This window comes from Callospermophilus lateralis, chromosome 10 (genome assembly GCF_048772815.1).
Source record: "Callospermophilus lateralis isolate mCalLat2 chromosome 10, mCalLat2.hap1, whole genome shotgun sequence".
Taxonomy (NCBI): Eukaryota; Metazoa; Chordata; class Mammalia; order Rodentia; family Sciuridae; genus Callospermophilus; species Callospermophilus lateralis.
In genome coordinates this window covers 53,250,305-53,272,786 of record NC_135314.1, presented here as the reverse complement: position 1 = coordinate 53,272,786, position 22,482 = coordinate 53,250,305, and the positions used below count along the sequence as shown (strand labels likewise).

The 22,482-nt window shown below is 33.8% G+C and overlaps 1 protein-coding gene and 1 pseudogene across 11 annotated transcripts in view; one reads left to right on the top strand and one right to left on the bottom strand.

Annotated features, from left to right (window-relative positions):
- Positions 1 to 22,482, bottom strand: part of Lrch3 (leucine rich repeats and calponin homology domain containing 3) — a 165,863-nt gene that overhangs the window by 84,078 nt on the left and 59,303 nt on the right. For all 11 annotated transcript variants that reach the window (XR_013092533.1, XM_076868930.1, XM_076868935.1 and 8 more), the window contains exons 7-10: positions 11,701 to 11,794; positions 9,670 to 9,790; positions 5,749 to 5,897; positions 2,261 to 2,337 (exon numbers count right to left, since the gene is read on the bottom strand). Coding sequence is in view for 10 of the 11 variants with exons in the window: in XM_076868930.1 (XP_076725045.1) it covers positions 2,261 to 2,337; positions 5,749 to 5,897; positions 9,670 to 9,790; positions 11,701 to 11,794 (441 nt within the window). In the remaining variant the exon portion in view is untranslated. The remainder of the gene's footprint in view (positions 1 to 2,260; positions 2,338 to 5,748; positions 5,898 to 9,669; positions 9,791 to 11,700; positions 11,795 to 22,482) is intronic.
- Positions 399 to 658, top strand: LOC143408965 (small integral membrane protein 13 pseudogene; annotated as a pseudogene).

Here is a 22,482-nt window from a genome sequence, read left to right as displayed (position 1 = left end):
ACTAATCAGTTGACCTTAAAATTGGGAGATTATCTGGGTGGACCTAATGTAATCATGAGTCCTTAAAGCAAAAGAAGCCAAAAGTTTATGAGATGGGCAGAAAGGAAAGTCAGAAAGACTTAAAATGTCAGAAGATTTAGCCCACCATTGCTTCTTGAACATGGAGGGGGCCACAAACCAAGAAATGTGGGTGGACTTTATATTTAGAACAATTCCTGACAGGTAGCAGCAAGGTAACAAGGTCCTTAGTCTATAACTACATGAATTGCATTCTGTCAACAACATGTACAAGCTTGTAAGCGGATTCTTCTCCAGAGTCTCCTGATAAAAATTTAGGGCATGTACCCGTTCACTGCAACCTGCACCCACAAACTTAAGGGGACCACCCTCCACCCAAGATGTGGCACCACAGGCTGACCCTGCTGGTGTTTGTGGTCATGTTGCTGATTGTCCTGCTGCTAGTGGTACGCAACTGGTATTTAGTATGGTATTAGTTTTTATCTTTATTCAATTTTCTCTGGGAACTGGTAGAGACACAGGATCCCAGGAAGGAGATAATGAACTTTTGGGGTCTGAAACTGAAGAAGATACTTCATCCTCTCCACACAGGATAAAATCCCCTCACCAAAGGAAGGTGACTAATGATGAAGGCCATTGACCCTAGACATGGTACTTTATTAGTAAATGATGAAAGGCAATTTTGAGCCTTTGTCTTTAGTGAGTTGGCTTTGAAATTCAATAAATGACTAAATAATACTGTACTTGGATTTCATATGCAGTTCAAAAAATTTAAATGTAAGCCATATAGTAATAAAGGGCTTAGGCCAGTCAACACCTTGACTTTGGTCTTTAAAGATTCTAAGCAGAAAAGTTATGCAAGCCTAGAATTCTATCCTATAGAACTGTGATAAAATAAATGGGTGTTTTAAACTGCTAAACTTAATAGATACAAGACAAAACTAATACATAAAGTAACTGAGTAAAACAGCTGACTTTTACCTTGAGGGTCTCTACTAAATCCTGGAGATCTTTAGCCTCACCTATGATGGACATAGAAGGTGAGAGGGATGGGAGATAAAACTTAGGTCTGCCCAAGGTGAGGAAATGTTAATAGGAAACCTGTGCATGAAACCGGATTCTCAAAGACCATACCCTTGGTATAAGAACATATGGTAACTAAAAAGCTATTCTGAGATAAATGTCAAAGCATATAAAATTTAACTAAGCCAAGTTATGAGATTTTTTTTTCTTTCATTGTTCTTCCTACATTTTCTTTAATTCATATATATCACAGTCCCTGAGATAACATTAATAACCACTCAAGCATAAAGAACTATGTACAACAGTTTCTACGTAGTAAATTTATAGTCATTTAAAAATAGGCATATCAGCCAGGCGTGATGGCACAAGCCTATAATCCCAGCAACTCAGGAGGCTGAGGCAGGAGGACTGCTAAAGACCAGCCTCAGTAACTCAGTGAGGCAGATGGACTGCTAAATTCGAGACCCTGATCTCATAAGGCAGTTTAGTGAGATCCTGTTTCAAAAAAAAAAAAAGGTTGGGGATGCTGCTTTAAGACTTTATCATGACACTGGCCAAATCATATTGTTATATTCTCTACTGTGTGCATGTACAAATATGTAACAACAAATCCCATCAGTATGCAAATTATAATGCACCAATAAAAAAAAGTAGGGAAAAGAAAAGACTTCATAAAAACAGAACAGGGAAAGAACCAACTGCTGGAAAAATTTCAGCTACTGTCATATAGTTTATGGGAAGAAAGCTTTTGGAATTCAAGGATGAGAAGCAGCATTCTAAACAGTCAAGCTCATTTTAGAAATAGGTATTAACTGTAGTAGAAAGATCATACTGATCAAGATAGGAATAAGAATACGTATCATTATATCTGTCCCTGTTATCTAGTCAAAATTTAAGTTAAAAAAATCTTTAAGCCCTATTTATACATGAATCCATACATTATCAACACAACAATCTTAAAGCTCTTAAGTATCTTCAAATTAATTACTTGTACTGCTATAGTTCAGGTGACCTGATTTCAGAATTAATAAATCAATTTTACCTTTTTTTATAGCAGGAGCACAAAAGAACACTGTCATCATTTTAAATACATGGTCTCTAAAACACACAATACCTAAACGTATTCATTATACATGCATCTAGGGGAAAACCAAAATTACTTCATTCTTATCACTGAGTTTTAAGACAGAAAGAAGTAAATAGAATTGCTTTTTCAAACCTGTTTTGATGTAAATATCTTCTCATGTCTTCTGTTTTTTGAAACTCCCTAATGGCACTTGTCTTTACTGGTGAACACTAAATCAAAAATAGGATAAATAAATCAATTTAACGTGTATCCAAAATACAGTGATTACACCATTCACATTCAACTTTTTAGGGATTTGTGCATTACAGCAAAAATAATTTCAATAGAATCTTAAAATGTAAACTTTCTGAAAGCGCTATAGAGTACTTGCATATTTTTGATAAAATATTCACAATATACATTATATCTAAAAAAGATTTCCTACTTGCTATATTATATAAATTATAGTGACCCAAACCACTAATATTTATTGAATGATAAGAAAGAATCTTAGAGGTCATATAATACAAGCTTCCACCCAGGACACAAATTATCTTTTTATTTTTATTTTTTGTAAAAAAATGGGATTGAACCCAGGGGTGCTTAACCACCGAACCACAACCCCAGTCCTTTTTAAAAACATATTTTATTTAGAGACAAGGTCTCACTGAATTGCTAAGTGCTGCTGAGGCTGACTTTGAACTCATGATCCTCCTGCCTCAGCTGTGCCCAGCCAGGACAGAAATTTCTATCTATCCCACCCCAACATTAACCAAGTTTCTATTGAACATTTGTAGTAATAGGGAATTCACTGGGTAGATTTTCTCTTTACTTTTTCACTACCATAACTCTCTTATCTTAGTTTTACAAATAGTTCTGGGGATGCTGATGTATATCAAGATAAAATACTGCCAGGCTGGTGGTGCATGCCTGTAATCCCAGTGGCTTGGGAGGCTGAGGCAAGAGATCTCAGGTTCAAAGACAGCCTCAGCAAAAGTGAGGTGCTAAACAACTTATGAAACCCTGTCTTTAAATAAAATACAAAATATGGTTGGAAATGTGGCTCAGTGGCTGAGTGTCCCCGAATAGTTCAATCCCCGATACTAAAATTAATAAATAAGTAAGTAAGTAAATAAATAAATAAAACAAAAAGTAAATTCTCTTTAAGGTAAAATACAATATTAATTAAAAGAGAAATAGTGGCAACTGAACTTATCTATAAACTAAAAGGTAAAGGTCATTTTCAAAAAGTATTACTAAGGAAAATTAAGCTGGATCACACACTGAAAAATAAAATGATAAGCCAAAGGCAAGAAGTTTAAAGATTATCACAGTATATTATATGTGAATGAGAATCTACAGAAGCAATACAATCTTGTGTCAACACCAAAAATCATCAAAAGGGGTATTCTTCAAGGGAAAACTAAGAAAACAACTTCTCCAAAAAAGATAACTAAAAATCAAATGTCAAACTACTTCAGTATAGTCTAACACAATATAGTATATTGTACCTCCATGAAATTATGTGTGATATATCTACACGTAACTAGAAAATCCTCTTTGGTAATTTACTCCAAAGAGTTAAAAGGTGACTGCCTTAATGTTAGGGCATATAGAATGAATTCTGAAACCCTGATAAGAAAATAATTACTCTGATTTTATGACTGTTATTTTTGGGGGGAATGACTGTTACTTTTGGGGAGAATTAAGCGGGGATGCTTTACCACTGAGCTACATCCCTAATCTTTTTTATTATAATACAGAGTCTTGCTAAATTGCTGAGGGCCTTACTAAGTTCCCAAAGCTACGACTGAACTTGTGATCCTCTCATCTCAGCCTCCTGAGTCACTGGGACTATATAGGCAGGCACCATTGAGCCTGGATGACTATGTCATTTTTTAAGAAACAAACATCTCTCCACAGATGCTATATCGGTGACTTACTACCCTGGTTTTATGATATTGCAATTCTCTAAAATTACTGTGAGAGGTTCACTGAATTTCCATAACAGAATGAATGTGACATTAATCTAATTTAAAAAGTAACTATATGTCATACGCTGTTCAGGCAGGGTTGATCTATATATGTGAGAGGAATTTTAATAAAATTAGATAACAGCAAAATGTTTTAACATCTCAAATAGCTTGTTCCTTAAATTTAAATTTTTTAAGCAATCTTTTAAAAATATAGTATACAGGAATACAAAAAGACATATCTTCACTGGTTGTTAAGCCATTTAAAAAAATACTGCGTCATCATAATTTTACAGATCATCAAATTTTAGAAAGATTTATGAAACAAGTCATAAAGAACCTTATGATATACAATCATTGAAAACTACCATATATAGTAAGTAGGTGGAATTTAAAACCAATTACAAAGAACCAATAAAATGGATTAAAGAAATGGTAGCTTATTTTTTCAGAGGAGTGTAATAGTGTTTTCAGTTTTAGTGGAGATACTTTTGTAGCCTAATTAACTATACAGTGATCAAAGAGGATCACAAGAAAAGAAAAAGGTTTTCTTTAAAGAGTATAATGTGAAATTATTAATTTTACGTTTATTGTAAAGTAGTTTTTATTCCAGCAAAGATGTTAATAGCCTAAATCACACGCACTTCATTAATCACCTGGTCTAGTGCTATCCCTGGGCTATAAGATTTGACTTATATAACTTTATTCAACTTTAAGTGCAAGAGTATCCTCTGAACAAAAAATATTGTGTTCAAAAGCTTTCAAATAGGAAAACCAAAGGATTCTTTCTAAAGATGATAATATCACTCTACAACAAGCCCCACTTAAAAGTGATTAAATACATCATTCTCCAAAAAGGCCCCAACTGTTTCCCAAATAACCCCTGCTCAGAGCCTGCAATGAACTCCAGACATCGACATCACATCCACCCAAATAGAGCCATTTTATTACGCTGACTAGATATACTGAAGAATGCTATTCTACTTGAGACCCTTGGGGAACTGGCAAAGATTCTGCAGTGGGCTGAATGCTCATTTGTTTTCTAAGTCAATTCAACACTCCACCATAAGAGACACCCAAGAATTTTAATAGCAAACAATTTATATTCTGTTAACTTAATTTAAAAGCTTCAATAATTTTAAGAAAGATTTTAGAAAGATTTATGAAACAAGTCATAAAGAACCTTATGATATACAATCATATTACATTACTGGCTGTTTCCCTTCCTGAAACTTTTGCCCACTTGTCTATGGGCAAGTTGTATATTGCCTCAGAAGTTAAATTTGTGGTGTAATTCTTAATTACTGATCAATCAAATTATGATTTTTTCAATTAATAACAATAAAAAAAGCAAAAAACAAAGACTCACTAGAAATCCTAAAAACAATGAAAAGCATCACATTCCTTTGTGTTTTCTTCAAAGGCCTTAGGCTACTCTTAGGAACCCTTTTAGTCCTTCTTCAAAATTACAAAATTTGTCTCCTTATTTGAAAAACAAACCTAAATCCTACTTAAGAATATTGTCTGATTTTCTGAATAAATCTGAAAAAATTAGGACTAAAATCAGAAGTGAACATTATACAATAATTAGGGATAAACAAACAAATCACTGATAAGATAGAAAATTATACTGTCTTAATTGTTCTTACTAGGGGAGAGCAATACTACCTCATGAGAGACTCGCCGTTGTTCAATATATGCCATAAACTGTGAACTGAGGCTCTCTGAGTCCAGTCCCTTGGACCGTTTCACCTCATCCTCTTCTTCCTCTGCAGTACAGCTGTCAATGTAGTCAATTTGATCCAGATCATGTTCCACTGTATATACCACACACACACACACCAGAAAAAAACATTCCAAGTTAGACAGCCAATAAAAGACATTTACTTAAATTATATTTTCTTTCTCCCCAACATTTTCTATTCTGAAAGTAGAAGGAATGATAAGGGTAATTTACATAAACCTTAATTATTTAGTCCACAGCTACTCACAAAAACAGTCTTCTGAAAATCTTAGTCCTAATTCACTCAAAAAATGCAATAACTGATAGTAACTATTGAAATGCAGACCTTCAATATTTCTTTCCTTCCTTCTTTTTTTTTAAATAAGACTGTTTGAGTTTGTGGAACAAATACAACAGATTAATTTTTAAAGATGGAAAAGTGCACCTTCTTTTAATGCTTTAGTTTGAGGCTTAATATCTCTCGGGGAACTGTAAGGCAGAAAACCTAACATAATCAACTCAAAAACATGTGAAAGGCTATAAAAAAGAGAAAGGGTAGGAAGAAACCGGACTTGGCAAGAAAGAGAGTTACTGGCTGTTTCCCTTCCTGAAACTTTGTCAGACTTAAAAAAAAAAAAAAAAAAAAGATCAGAACAAAGATTTTCCTATTTAGAAAATTATTCCCTAGAGGTCAATGTTGAAGATATTTTGTTTGCAGCAATTTGTGAATGAAAGGAATCACTTAAGGAATTTTTTTTCTCAAGATGCTTTAGGGAAAAGAAAGGAATATAAATAAGATATAGTCACCTAATTGTTTCAGCTGGTAAGTTTTGGAATGTCCTATTATTTTTAAGTTTAAAACTAATGACTTTTAACAACTAGCTAAAAGGGTACACTAAGAAAAATCCTTGCTGTTAAGATGGTTTCTCCAGAAATACATTAAATCTCAACCAACCATTATTTTATGATGTCCCATAGTTGTAGTTTCTGGGAATAGATAATTTGGAGAAGACTATTTTTTAATTTAGTTTTTTCTGAGTCAATTATTTTTAAATAATTCTGTAACTGCAGTTAATATTAAAATAAGTCTTTAAGTTGTTAAAGTTTTTTAAAGTTTTTTTTTCTTAGTTATAACTGGACACAATACCTTTATTTTATTTATTTATTTTTATGTGGTGCTGAGGATCGAACCCAGTGCCTCGCATGTGCAAGGTGAGCGCTCTACTGCTGAGCCACAAACCCAGTGCCTTAAAATTTGTTAATAACTAAAAAGATAAAAAATTAGAAACCAGGTACAGAAATCAATTTCTTTCAATGTTCACAATCTATCTGATTAAATAGTTTATATTATGACCATTTCCCAAGAAAGCAACATCACTTCTTCATACTAGCTAGACCAGTATGGTCTAAGAGAAAAAGAATGGAAGACATGAAAGTAAACCATATATGTAATTTAAAATTTTCTAGTAGCCATGTTAAAAAAAGGGGGGTGGGAAGGTGATTTATCAATCTCCAGGATATATAAAGAACTCAAAACCAAAAAAAACAACCCTTCAGCTAAGGAACTGAACAGAGACTTCAAGAAGAAATACAATTCGTTAATAAATATATGAAAGACTATTCATATCTCTAGCAATTAGAGAAATGCAAATCAAAACTACTTAGATTTCATCCCACTTCAGTCAGAATGGCAATTATTAAGAATACAAGTAATAATATATGTTGGCAAGGATATGGGGAAAAAGGCATACTCATACATTGCTGGTGGGACTGCAAATTGGTGCAACAACTCTGGAAAGTAGTATGGAGATTCCTCAGAAAACTTGAAATAAAACCACCATTTGACTCAGCTATCAGACTCCTCAGTTTATATCAAAAGAACTTAAAATCAGCATACTAAGTGACACAGCCATATCAATGTTTATAGCAGCTCAATTCACAACCTAGATGCTTTTCAATAGATGAATGGATAAAGAAACTGTGGTATATATATATATATACACATACACACACACACACACACACACACACAATGGAATATTACTCAACCTTAAAGAAGAATGAAATTATGGCATTTGTAGGTAAATGGATGGAGCTAGAGAATATCATGCTAAGTGAAATAAGCCAATCCTCCAAAAGCAAAGACCAAATGTTTTCTCTGATATGTGGAAGCTAATTCATAATAAGGCAGGGGAGTGGCTAGGGAAAAACAGAGGTACTTTGGATTAGGCAGAAGGGAGTGAAGAAAGGGGAGGAGGTATGGGGATAGTAAGGATAGTTCAATGAATCAAGACATTAGTATCCTATGTATGTATATGATTACACACTTGGTATGATTCTACATCATGTACAACCAGAAGAAAGAGAAGTTATACTCCTTTTATGTACAGTGTGTAAACATGCATTCTACTGTCATGGTTAACTAATTAGAACAAATAAAAAAATAAAGGGACGTTAATTTAAATACTTTACTTTTGTCTGGTATATCTAAATGTTATTTTAAATAGTTGACATAAGATACTATTATTTTATATTTTCTCTCATAGAAAGTCTTCAAAATCTGATGAATATTTTTTATTTATAGTACATCTCTATTCAGTATTTATAGTACATTTCAAATGCTTCATAACCACATATGGCTAAGGGCTGAAAAAAGGAAATTAGAAAATTAGAAAATTTAGAAAATTAGAAATTAGAAAATTTTCTAATTAGAAATTAGAAAAGCTAAAAATTATTTTAAATTATTTTAAATATCAAATGAACTGAAGGGAACATATATAAGAAAAAAATTTAAAAGAAAATTGAAACTATTTTAAATGTGAATGCAATGTTAAATGACCAGAATAAAGAATATCAAAATGGTGAGGAAAAGAAAAACAGCAAACCTCTTAATTGAAATAATCATTCACAGATGAAAGCTCTTCTGTTACAACATAATGGACAATCAAAGCCATTTCTTCCTTTATATGCGATTCACAAAATTTAAACATCAGTATGTGGTTACTCAAACTAAAGCAATATAAAATGATTACAATATTTTAAGTCTGCTTCAGAAATACAAGAAAGCAGAAAAAAACCTGCTCACTCTATGAAAACTACAATGTTTTAAATGCCAGAATAAGGAAAATGGATTCAGAAGTCCTTGAAAATCATTATTCTAGATGAAAGAAAAGGCAAACATATAGAAAAAGAAAAGTGCTGAATTCTTACAGAGATCAAATAATGCCTTAAAAAAGGAGTTTTTTTTTTTTTTTTTGTGGTATTGGGGATTAAACCCAGGGCCTTGCACATGCTCTACTACTAAGCTACATCCCCAGCTCAAAAAGGAAAATCTTACTAAGGGAGAATGGTACTTTAAAAGAAGATGTGGCCAGGCATGGTGGCACATGCCTGTAATTCCAGTGGCTCTGCAGGCTGAGGCAGAAGGATGGCAAATTCAAAGTCAGCCTCAGCAATTTAGTGAGGCCCTAAGCAACTTATTGAGAATCTATCTAAAAAATAAAAAAAATAAAAAAGGCTGGAGACGTAGCTCAGTGGTTAAACAACCCTGGGTTAAACTGATAGCACTCCCTCTCCCCACAACCCCCCAAAAGTGAAGAAGTTACAGATACATGAACCACAGGAATAGATGTGAAAGAGACCACTTTAAAAAGTTAACATGACCAGGGGCTAGAGTTGTAGCTCAGCGGTAGAGTGCTTGCCTTGCATGTGTGAGGCACTGGGTTTGAATCTCAGCACTTCATATAAATAAGTAAATAAAATAAAGGTCCATCAACAACTGATGAATATTTTTTATTTATAGTACATATTAAAAAAAAAGTTCAGGTGACTATAAAGATTTCAGATGTCATTGAGATTATGTTTACCTCCACCATTTGTTACTACTAAACTGTTGCGATTCTCTTGGTATTGGCTTTCTCGTCGTAGTCTTTGTTCTTTAGTAATCTCTGCTACTCGGAGAGGCAGATCTGAAAATTCATCTGTAGGCTTAAAAAAGTAGTAGAAACATTAAAAAAAAATTTCAAATTTGGATGCATATTTATATGAGCACAATATAAACTAATTAAAATTACATTTAATTATGTAAAAATGTGGATGTGTAACCGATAAGATTCTGCAATCTTTGTAATGTTTTGAATAACTAATAAAAAAAAATAAAAATAAAAATAAAAAAAAAGTGACTGGAAAGGGTAAAAAAAATAAATAAATAAAATTACATTTAAGAAAAAATAGTGAAAAAGTTTTGGAAATAAGACAATAAAGATTATTGTAGGACAATATGAATGTACTGAATGCAAAAGAAATGTACACTTTAAAATGGTTAAAACTTAGCTGGGCACAGTGGTGCATGCCTGTAATCCCAGCAACTCAGGAGCTGAGGCAGGAGGATTGTGGGTTCAAAGTCAGCCTCAGTAACAGCAAGGTGCTAAGCAACTCAGTGAGACCCTATCTCTAAATAAAATACAAAATAGGGCTGGAGATGTGGCTCAATAGTTGAGTGCCCCTGAGTTCAATCCCAGTACCCCCCACCCCAATGGTTAAAACTTTATGTTACATATATTTTACTATAATTACCAAAAAGAAGAAATAAAGGTATTTATGAGTATATAACTTTATCTACATATATCTCTCTATGGATAAAGCGACATTTATGTACACAGCTACCCAGATAAACATACACAAGCAATCCTAAGTTATAAATAAAAGTAGCCAGGTGTGGTAGCTATGGCCAGGGACTTAGGAGGCTGAGGCAGGAGGATCCATGAACCTCAGCAACTCAGCGAGACCAAGAAACTCAGTGAGCCCCTGTCTCAAAAATAAAAAATAAAGACCAGGAGGTGGCACATGCCTATAATCCCAGCGGCTTGGGAGGCTGAGACAGGAAAATCACAAGTTCTAAAGCCAGTCTCAGCAATGGTTAGGCGCTAAGCAACTCAGTGAGACCCTATTTAGTGTCTCTAAATAAAATAAAATATAGGGCTAGGGATACAACTCAGTGGTCAAGTATCTTTGAGTTCAATCCCTGGTAACCCCCCCCAATAAAAATAAATAAATAAAAATAAATAAACAAACAAACAAACAAATAAAAGGGCTGGTGATATCACTCAATGGTTTAATGCCCCAAGTTCAATCCCTGGAACAACAACAACAACAAATATATATATATAAATGAGCTGAGGTCAAAATTTAATTTTTTAAAAAAATTTTCTTAGTTATATAGGGACACAATATTTTTATTTTGTTTATTTACTTTTAATGTGGTGCTGAGGATCAAACCCAGTGCCTCAGAGGTTTGAGGCAAGCGCTCTGCCACTGAGTCACAACCCCAGTCCAAAATTTGATTTTCTTTGCATTCAGTGAAACATGTTATAAACTATGTTACCAGTCCGGGTAACAAAAGCTCATTTGTTCATTTAATAAATGTATAGCTAAAATATTACACCTTAATAATTTTTAAAAAGCAGGAAACATTATCACTGGTAATTGAACAAAAAAGGAAAAAAATGTAATTCTGAGCATGTGGTATTCTTCAGTAAGATTCCATCTCCTTACTACTATTTATTTTCCTACCTTCTAGCACTTCTTCTACCATCTCTCCTCCAGATTTACCCCAGACCCTCAGATTTTAGGTTTCAGTTTTACTGACTTAACTGCTATTCAGCTTTCCAGAAAAAGAAACTATTTTTACAATGAGGAACAAGCATGTGAGAATACACATGATAAAAAGATGGTAAAGAAACAGAATACTATTTTTGAATGGTAGAGCTATGTGAGATATTTGCCTTGACTTATCTGTTATGTAATAAGAAAACTGGACCCAGTTTAGATATTTCCTTTTCATTATTTTATTTTCTCTTAATCAGGAGTTGTGACATTCAGAATAAAGAAAAACTTACCTCATTCCCTGACCATCTCTTATCACCACTGTCCACACTATTGAAACCTGAATCAAGGGCTCCATAAGGGCGACCTGAATATAGTTCTTCATGGCTACCAAAAAGAAACTTCAGTTATTACTGCAAAGTCCGATACTTTAAATATTAACTTGTGATACCAGGTATGGTGGTGCATGCCTGTAATCCCATGTTTCCTTTATGCTTCCTCCCATTCCCCATGTCCCCTCATTGTTTTTACTTTTAATAGTACTTTTTATAAAATTAAATTTACATACATTGAAATATATAAATCTTAGCTGTGTGAATTTGACAAATGATTACAACCTTGTATATTCCCTCTATCATAACAGAAGACACTTCTATTTTGCCACCAAATTCCACACATCACTGCCCTATTAATTCCCCTTACTTTCTATTCGGTACTCCTCAGAGACAATCACCAATCTTTTTTTTTTTTTTTTTTTTTAAAGAGAGAGAGAGAGAGAGGGAGAGAGAGAGAATTTTTTAATATTTATTTTTTAGTTATCGGCAGGCACAACATCTTTGTTTGTATGTGGTGCTGAGGATCGAACCCGGGCCGCACGCATTCCAGGCGAGCGCGCTACGGCTTGAGCCACATCCCCAGCCCCACCAATCTTTTTTTAATCTTAAAAAAGATTAAAAGTATGGAAGGGTGAAATAATGGTCCCTAAAGATGTTCATGATTTAATCCCTGGAAACTGTATGTTACCAATGTGACAAAAGGAATTAAGGCTGGGGACAGAAATAAACAGCTAATCAGCTGACTTTAAAATGGGGAGATTATTCTGGTTTACTAGTATGAACCCAATGTAATCACAAGGGTCCTTAAAAGAGGAAGGAGGCAGAAGAGGTCAGTGTGATGCAATGTTGGCTTGAAGACAGAGTAAGAGGACCACGAATCAAGGAGTAGTGCCTCTAGAAGTTAGAAAAAGCAAGAAAAAGGATCCTACCCAGAGCCCACAGCAAAAATCACAGCTCTATCAGCATCCTGATTTAGTCTGAGGAGACTGTGTTAGTCTCCTGACCTATAAAAATGTAAGATAAAAAGTATGTGCTGTTTACACCCCTAAGTTTATGGTAATTTGTTATAGTGGCAATAGAAAAGCAATATAATTAGTCTTGCTTATTCTAGAACTTAGAAAAATCTATTTCCTGTTGGTAGACATTTTGGTTATTTCCTAGTTTTTGGCTGCTGTAAGAAAAAGTGCTACGAATAAGCTATGAACAATGCTACAAACAGTGGTGCACACCTGTAATGCCAGCTACTTGAGAGGCTGAGGCAGGAGGATTTTATATTTGAGGCCAGACTGAGAAACTTATCCGGAAAAAAAAAGAGAGAGAGAGAGAGAGACAGAGAGAGAGAGAGAGAGAGAGAGAGAGAGGGAGGGAGGGAGGGAGGGAGGGAGGGAGGGAGGGAGGGAGAGAAGGAAGGAAGGAAGGAAGGAAGACAGACAAGCAGGTGTGGGTGGAGGCTGGTGATGAAGCTAGCAAGTGCAAGGCAATGGGTTCAATCCCCACTGCTTGGGGAAAAACAATTTCAAAAGGTACCATGAACTTTAGTGAACAATTACTTCATCATTAAATTACACTGAAGTAAAATAAATGTTTTATATGGGAATTATAGCATTAATTTTTTTAAAAAAGTTGCCTGTTTTTGAATGTAGCTGTACCATTTTGCATTCTCACCAGCAATGCATTTGTGTTCCAATTGCTAATACATGTATTATCAAGATTTTAATTTTTATTTGTCTGTTGACTAGTGATACTGAGTATGTTAATATGGTATGTTTACTGATCATTTATTTATATTCTTTTGTTAAATGTCTGTTCAAATCTTTTGCCAATTTTTAAAATACAATGTTAATGAATCCCAAAAGTATTTTGGTGAGAAAAAAAAAAAAAAAGCCAGACACAAAATGTTACATACTTAATTGTCTAATTTTTAACTGAAATGACTGCATTTCTATGATATTCTAGAAAAGATAAAACTATATTGTCTGAAAACAGACGCACAGTTACCTGGAGCACGTGTAACAGGACATGAAGGTAATGGAAATGTTATATATTTTGGTTGTTCTACTGTTTTCATAACTGTACACGTTTACCAAAACTCACTGAACTGCAAACTTAAAACCAGTAAATTTTATGCCTCAAAAGAGCTGTTATAAATAAACCCACAAAACTGCTAACCTATTTTGCCAAAGTATATGTACCATCTTTGCATGTGTGTAAGCAATGTATGAGAACACTGGTTGCTTCACATCCTAATCATTATTTGGTATTGTCAGTATTTTTTCTTGTTAAATTTTGGCCATTCTGGTGTCCTAATATCTATCAACTTACTTTGCATTTTTATGATGATTAACAATGTGTGTGCTGTACTTACTGGTCATTTATATATCTCTCTTTGTGAAGTGTCTCCTCAGATCTTGTCCAATTTTTAACCGAATTGTCTCTTTATCATTAAGTTGTGGGTACCCTTTATATATTTGGACGCAGGTTGGTTATCACATATATGTTTTATAAATATTTTGTCTTAGTCTATGATGTGCCTATTCACTTTTTGAATGTTTTCTTTTCACAGTAGATGCTTTTAATTGATGAAATCTAACATCATTTCTTCCTTTTATGATTATTGTTTTCTGTGCCTAAAGAAATTATTGTCTACAAGTCATAAAGATATTCTTTCATATCTTTTAGAAACTTTTAGTTTTAGTTTTTGCTTCTTCTTAAATGCTTTTTAAAATTTAGCTTAATTAGAAATCTAAAATATGATAAATTGTATTTTTAAAATTATTTTTATCTAATTAGTCTGCCTAAGTTGAAAAGCAACTTTCAATAGTACAATTTTAAAATAGTGTTCTTCTAGTACTAAATTTTATATTCCTTATATTCTCTTTTTTTTTGTAATTTTTTTAGTGGACCTTTATTTTATTTATTCATATGCAGTGCTAAGAATCGAACCCAGTGCCTCACACATGCTAGGCAAGCACTCTACCACTGAGCCACAACCCTAGCTCAATTCTTTATATTTGTATATATTTCATAAGTGATGTACTTGCAATTTACAGACCTGTAAAATAATAATTTGGTATTAGCTAAAAGAAGTCGCTTAATTTGTGTAAAATAAAGATAAACCATTTCTACTTACTTGCCTTTCACATAAAAAGCTTTATGTAAACTAAAAACAAAACAAACCTCTATGTGAATGAAAGACAGTTTTTATAACTTGGCATTTATTGATAAAGATATTACTTTAATTATTTAACTACAGACCTACTTGTCCAATGTGATAAGTAAGTACTAATTACAAAATAAGATTCAAAACCACAGGGAACTTTTGGTTATCTTTCTCATTTTTCTACCTGCCCCCATAAAGGTCAGAGAGCTAAAAAGCAAACAAAACAAAATTCTACTAAAAAAAAAAAAAGCTTTTAATTTTCCCCAACCCTATATTTTGAAAAAAAAAAAAAAAAAAAAAAGAAATTCACTTCTACACAAAAGCTGGAAAGGAGTACAATGAATACCAATTTTCAACTTGATTTCCCCAATTGTTGGTAATTAAGTAAAATGTTTTATGAAGAGCATATCCATGATCTGTCTGCTTTAATGTTTCAGAGCCTAGATCTTACAGACAGGTACTATGTGTGTTTTATTACAGCATAGCCAACCAATATGTCTCATTTTAAGAGCTTTCTAATAAAATATGCAGAACAAACTTTAAAGATTCCTTTTTGCAGCTTCCAAAACAAATATGTATATTTTAAGATTTGCGGAACAATATTTTTAACTATCATGTATTGTTTTTTTCAAGATGGTCATCCTACACATAAATATGAGGCCAGGTAGAATTCTGCTAGGCTCCAGCTTACCTTGTCAGAAAGTTCAGTCTCTTTAACAAACCATCTAGCACAATATAGAATTAATCACTTTAGTGGGATTACAGAGGCAGAACTTTTCTTACCAGCAGTTTATTCTTTCCTTAGTTTTGATTTAATGCCACAACATCATAAATATATTTAGTTTGTGACATAAAGTTGCTTACAATTACATCAGTAAAAAGCACACGTCCCTGTAGCTCAAAAACAAAAAAATATGATACCAATGTGTAAAACAAAGGTTATCACAATAATGCAATTTACTAAAGGACTTGGAAACATTTACATCTGAAAATGAGTAAAAAAATGTATAGTTTTTATAAAATAATGTTTGTGGGCTGGGGATATAGCTCAGCGGTAGAGTGCTTACTTTAGTATGCACAAGGCCCTATGTTTGATCCCCAGCACTTCAAAAAATCAAAATAAAACACAAATGTATTTTTAAAATATTACACAAAAATAAGAAAGTTACATCTAAAGATTGAAAGAACTAAAATATCTAATTTGTATTGAGCACCCAACGAGCTACAGAATTAATAAAGATTCTCTTTAGCAAGACTGGACTATTTAAATTGGTTCCAATCTAATTATTATGCCTAATATTGAAAAAGGGCATTGTAAATGCACTTTCAGACACATGTCATTAAAAGTATAAACAGTGTAAAGATCATGCTGAAGAAATGGAACTTCAGAGAGGTTAAGTGAACTCCCTAATAGTACAGGGATCCAGAAGCAAAACCCTCTGACTGCATGTCAACCCTTTCAATAGCAAATTGCTAAACACAATATGAGTCTATTAATCTGTATCTCTAATAAGGAACACATGAAGGCATAATATCTCATTCACTAATACTTGAGGTGTTGAATGAAGTATCATACACATGATTATACCTTGTTACCCAGGGGGGGATTGGTTCCAATACTCCCGATGGATACCAAAATCCGGGATGTTCAAATTCAAAAATTCCTTATATAAAATGAGTAGAGAGTTTTCATATCATCTATCTATCTATCTATCTGTCTGTCTGTCTGTCTGTCTATCTATTTTGGAGTCAGGGTCCGGGCTATGTTGTATAGGTTAACTCCAAATTCTTGGGCTCAAATGATCCTCCTGCCTCAGCCACCTGAGTAGCTGGTACTAAAGGCACTGTCCCCATGCCTGGTGATCCTCCATAATATACTTTAAATCATCTCTGGATTACGTAAAATACCTAATATAATGTAAATGGCATGTAAACAGTTATTATACTGTATTGTTTAGGGAATAGTGATAGAAAAAAAATCTGTAAATATGCATCACAGGTATATTTTCCCCTAATATTTTCAATATATACTTGGTTGAATTCATGGACATGGAAGCCTGACTATATATAAATATATGCAACAAATCATAATTTCTAGGACATTGTGAAACAACTCACAGCTCTAGAAATACAGAAATTTCCAAATAGCTCAAGATTACCCCCTTTTTTGAGATTAATATATTAAATATATTTTCATCATTTCCAATAAAAATTTAAACTATACTATGAATCTATAATGCACAGTTCCCTTTTCTGAAAATTATATTTAGCATGCCTTAGCATTTTCTCAATGAACATCAATTTTTATACTTTTCTATAATATGGTAATCACTGAAAATATTACTGAAATAGAGAATTCTTGGCACATAAGGCCTACTGGAGCCAGATTGCTATGCTTTTAGAGCTTTACTGATTCTAAATACTGTATTAGAATTATGAAATATGGCACTTAGACATTAAAGGATATCTGTAACATACAGGACTTTTAATAATGATGGGACATTATGGGCTAGGGCTGTAGCTCAGCGGTAGAGCGCTTGTCTAGCACATGCGAGCTAGGCTCTGAGTTCAATCCTCAGCACCACATAAAAATAAATATAAGTTATTGTGTCCAATTACAACTAAAAAAGAAATATTTTTAAAAAATGATAGGACGTTATTAATATCTCTGAACCCCCCTTATCCCCTACACAACAAATCTTTCCTCCTTTCTCTCAGAGTTTAACATCTACTGTGTTTTTTTTAACCATACGATTTATTTATTTTTTTTAGTCATACATGACAGCAGAATGTATTTTGACATATAATACATACATGGAATGTATATACATCAATCATAATGTCTATTCTATTCTGCTGCCCTTCCTATCCCCCCTACTCCTCTCCTCCTCTCCCATCCTTTCTCTCTATCCAATCTAATGTGACACACTTTTTTTTCTTTTTCTCATCACAACATCATATATGTATTCTGTATAACAATGAGGTTCTCCTTCCATCTCCTTCCACCGAGCAACTCCCCTTCTCCCTCTTTTTCCCTCCCACCTCTCTTCCCTATTTAGTGGTAGTCTTCTTCTCATGCTCTTCTTCCCTATCCCATTTTGAGTCACCACCCCTTATATCAGAGAAGACATTTGGCATTTGTTTTTTAGGGATTGGCTAACTTCACTTAGCATAATCTGCTCTAATGCCATCCATTTGCCTGCAAATGCCATGATCTTGGTATTTTTTAGTGCTGAGTAATATTCCATTGTGTATAAAAGCCACATTTTAAAAATCCATTCATCTACTGAAGGGCATCTAGGTTGGTTCCACATTCGAGCTATTGTGAATTGTGCTGCTATAAACATTGATGTGGCTGTGTCCCTGTAGTATGCTCTTTTTAGGTCTTTTGGGTATAGTCCCAGAAGGGGAATACCTGGGTCAAATGGTGGTTTTATTCCCAGCTTTCCAAGGAATCTCCATACTGCTTTCCAAATTGGCTGCACCAATTTGCAGTCCTATCAGCAATGTATGAGTGTACCTTTTTCCCCTCATCCTCGCCAGCCCTTATTGTTGTTTGACTTCATAATGGCTGCCATTCTTATTGGAGTGAGATGGTATCTTAGAGTAGTTTTAATTTGCATTTCTGTGATTGCTAGAGATGGTGAGCATTTTTTTCATGTATTTGTTGATTGATTGTATATCCTCTTCTGAGAAGTTTCTGTTCAAGTCCTTCGCCCATTTGTTGATTGGGTTATTTGCTTTTTTGTTGTTTAACTTTTTGAGTTCTTTGTATACTCTAGAGATTAGAGCTCTATCTGATGTTTGAGGGGTAAAAATTTGTTCCCAGGATGTAGGCTCCCTATTCACCTCACATATTATTTCTCTTGCTGAGAAAAAACTTTTTAGTTTGAATTCGTCCCATTTGTTGATTCTTGGTTTTAACTCTTGTGCTATAGGTGTCTTATTAAGAAATTTGGGGCCTGCCCCCACGTGATGAAGATTAGGGCCAACTTTTCTTCTATTAGACACAGAGTCTTTGGTCTGATTCCTAGCTCCTTGACCCATTTTGAGTTGACTTTTGTGTATGGTGAGAGAAAGGGATTCAATTTCATTTTGTTGCATATGCATTTCTAGTTCTCCCAGCACCATTTGTTGAAGATGCTATCCTTTCTCCATTGCATGTTTTTAGCACCTTTGTCTAATATAACGTAGTTGTAATTTTGTGGATTTGTCTCTGTGTCCTCTATTCTGTACCATTGGTCTACCAGCCTGTTTTGGTGCCAGGACCATGCTGTTTTTGTTACTATTGCTCTATAGTATAGTTTAAAATCTGGAATCGCAATACCACCAATTTCACTCTTCCTGCTTAGAATTACTTTAGCTATTCTGGGTCTTTTATTTTTCCAGATGAATTTCATGATTGCTTTTTTCTATTTCTGCAAGGAATGTCATTGGGATTTTGAGGGAATTGCACTGAATCTGTAAAGTGCTTTTGGTAATATGGCCATCTTAACAAATATTAATTCTACCAATCGATGAACAAGGTAAATCCTTCCATTTTCTAAGGTCTTCTTCTATTTCTTTCTGTAGTTTTGTAGTTCTGTAGTTTTCATTGTATAGATCTTTCACCTCTTTTGTTAGGTTGATTCCTAGGTATTTTTTTTTTCTTGAGGATATTGTAAATGGAGTAGTTGTCCTCATTTCCATTTCAGAGAATTAGTCACTGATATACAGGAATGCCTTTGATTTACTGGTATTGATTTTATATCCTGCCACATTGCTGAATTCATTTACTAGTTCTAGAAGTTTTTTGGTTGAACTTTTTGGGTCTGCTAGGTATAGGATCATGTCATTGGCAAATAGTGCTAATTTAAGTTCTTCTTTTCCTATATTTATGCCTTTAATTTCTTTCATCTGTCTAATTGCTCTGGCTAGTGTTTCAAGAACTATGTTGAATAGAAGTGGTGAGAAAGGGCATCCCTGTCTTGTTCCAGATTTTAAAGGGAATGCCTTCAATTTTTCTCCATTTAGAATGATGCTGGCCTGAGGCTTAGCGTATATAGCTTTTACCATGTTGAGGTAATTTCATGTTATCCCTAATTTTTCTAGAGTTTTGAACATAAAGGGATGCTGTATTTTGTTGAACGCTTTTTCAGCATCTATCAAGATGATCATATGGTTCTTATCTTTAAGTCTATTGATGTGGTGAATTACATTTATTGATTTCTGTATACTGAACCAGCCTTGCATCCCAGGGATGAATCCCACTTGGTCATGGTGCACAATCTTTTTGATATGTTTTTGTATCCAATTTGCCAGAATTTTATTGAGGATTTTTGCATCTATATTCATTAGGGATATTGGTCTGAAGTTTTCTTTCTTTGAAGTGTCTTTATCTAGTTTTGGAATCAGGGTGATGTTGGCCTCATAGAATGAATTTGGATGTACTCCCTCTTTTCTATCTCCTGAAATAGATTGACGAGTATTGATATTAGTTCTTCTTTAAAGTTCTTGTAAAACTCTGCTGTATATCCGTCCGTTTCTTTTCTTGGTTCTGGGTAGCTCATATGCCTTAAGGAATTTATCGATGTTTTCACTATCCTCTATTTTATTAGAGTATAGGGTTTCAAAATAATTTCTAATTATCTTCTGTATTTCTGAAGTGTCTGTTGTGATGTTGCCTTTTTCATCCCGTAAGCGAGTAATTTGGGTTCTCGCTCTTCTTTTCTTTGTTAGCGTGGCTAGTGGTCTATCAATCTTATTTATTTTTTCAAAGAACCAACTTTTAGTTTTGTCAATTTTTTCGATTGTTTCTTTTGTTTCAATTTCATTGATTTCAGCTCTGATTTTAATTATTTCTTGCCTTCTACTGTATTTGCTGTTGATTTGTTCTTCTTTTTCTAAGGCTTCGAGGTGTAGTGTGAGGTCATTTATTTGTTGGCTTTTCCTTCTTTTAAGGAATGAGCTCCATGAAATGAATTTTCCTCTTAGTACTGCTTTCATAGTGTCCCAGAGACTTTGATATGTTGTGTCTGAGTTTTCATTCACCTCTAAGAATTTTTTAATTTCCTCTTTGATGTCTTCTATAACCCTTTGTTCATTCAGTAGCATATTGTTTATTCTCCATGTGATGTAGGATTTTTTCTTTCTTTATTTTATTATTGATTTCCAATTTCATTCCATTATGATCAGATAAAATGTATGGTAGTATCTCTACTTGTTTGTATTTGCTAAGATTTGCCCTGTGACATAATATATGGTCTATTTTTGAGAAGGATCCATATGTTGCTGAGAAGAAAGTTTCGTTAAGTCTTGTTGGTGTATGGTTCCCTTCAGCAGTATGTAGTGTCCTTGTTTATCCATTTTGATTAACTTTGGTTTGAAGTCTATTTTATTTGATAACAAGTATGGACACCCCTGCTTGCTTCCGAGGTCCATATGAGTGGTATGATTTTTCCCAACCTTTCACCTTCAGTCTGTGTATGTCTTTTCCTATCAGATGAGTCTCCTGTAGGCAGCATATTGTGGGATCTTTTTTATTAATCCAGTCTACTAGTCTATGCCTTTTGATTGGTGCATTTAAGCCATTAACATTTAGGATTACTATTGAGATATGGTTTGTACTTCCAGCCATATTAGGTTATTTATGTTACTTAACATGATTTGTTTTTCCTCTTTGATTAGTTTTTCCTTTACTGTACTACCTCCCACTATTGGTTTTCATTGTTATTTTTCATTTCCTCTTCCTGTAATGTTTTGCCAAGGATGTTTTGAAGAGCTGGTTTTCTAGCTGCAAATTCTTTTAAGTTTTGTTTATCGTGGAAGATTTTTATTTCATCTTCAATCCTGAAGCTTAATTTCGCTGGATATACGATTCTTGGTTGGAACCCATTTTCTTTCAGTGTTTGAGATATGTTGTTCCAGGATCTTCTAGCTTTCAGAGTCTGTGTTGAAAGATCAGTCATTATCCTGGTTGGTTTTCCCCTAAATGTAATCTGCTTCCTCTCTCTTGTGGCTTTCAAGATTCTCTCCTTATTCTGTATATTGGGCATCTTCATTATTATGTGTCTTGGTGTGGATCTCTTATGATTTTGTACATTTGGCATCCTGTAGGCTTCTAGTATTTGAATTTTTTTCATTCTTCAAGTCTGGGAAGTTTTCTAGTATTATTTCATTGAACAGATTGCTCATTCCTTTGGTTTGGTCCTCTTTACCCTCTTGTATCCCAATAACTCTTAAGTTTGGTCTCTTTATGTTATCCCATATTTCTTGGATGTTCTGATCATGATTTCTTAACATTCTCGCTGAGCTGTCTATGTTCTTTTCAAGTTGAAAAACTTTGTCTTCGTTGTCTGATGTTCTATCTTCTAAGTGTTCTACTCTGCTGGTAATACTCTCATTTCAGTTTTTAATTTGGTTTATTGTTTCTTGCATTTCCAGGATTTATGTTTTTTGTGTTTTTTTTAATATCCTCTACCTCCCTGTAGAGTTGATCTTTTGCTTCTTGGATTTGTTTATGTAATTCATTGTCAAAGTGATCTTTCATTGTCTGATTTTGCTGTCTAATGTCTTCCTTGAGACTCCAGATCATCTGAAGC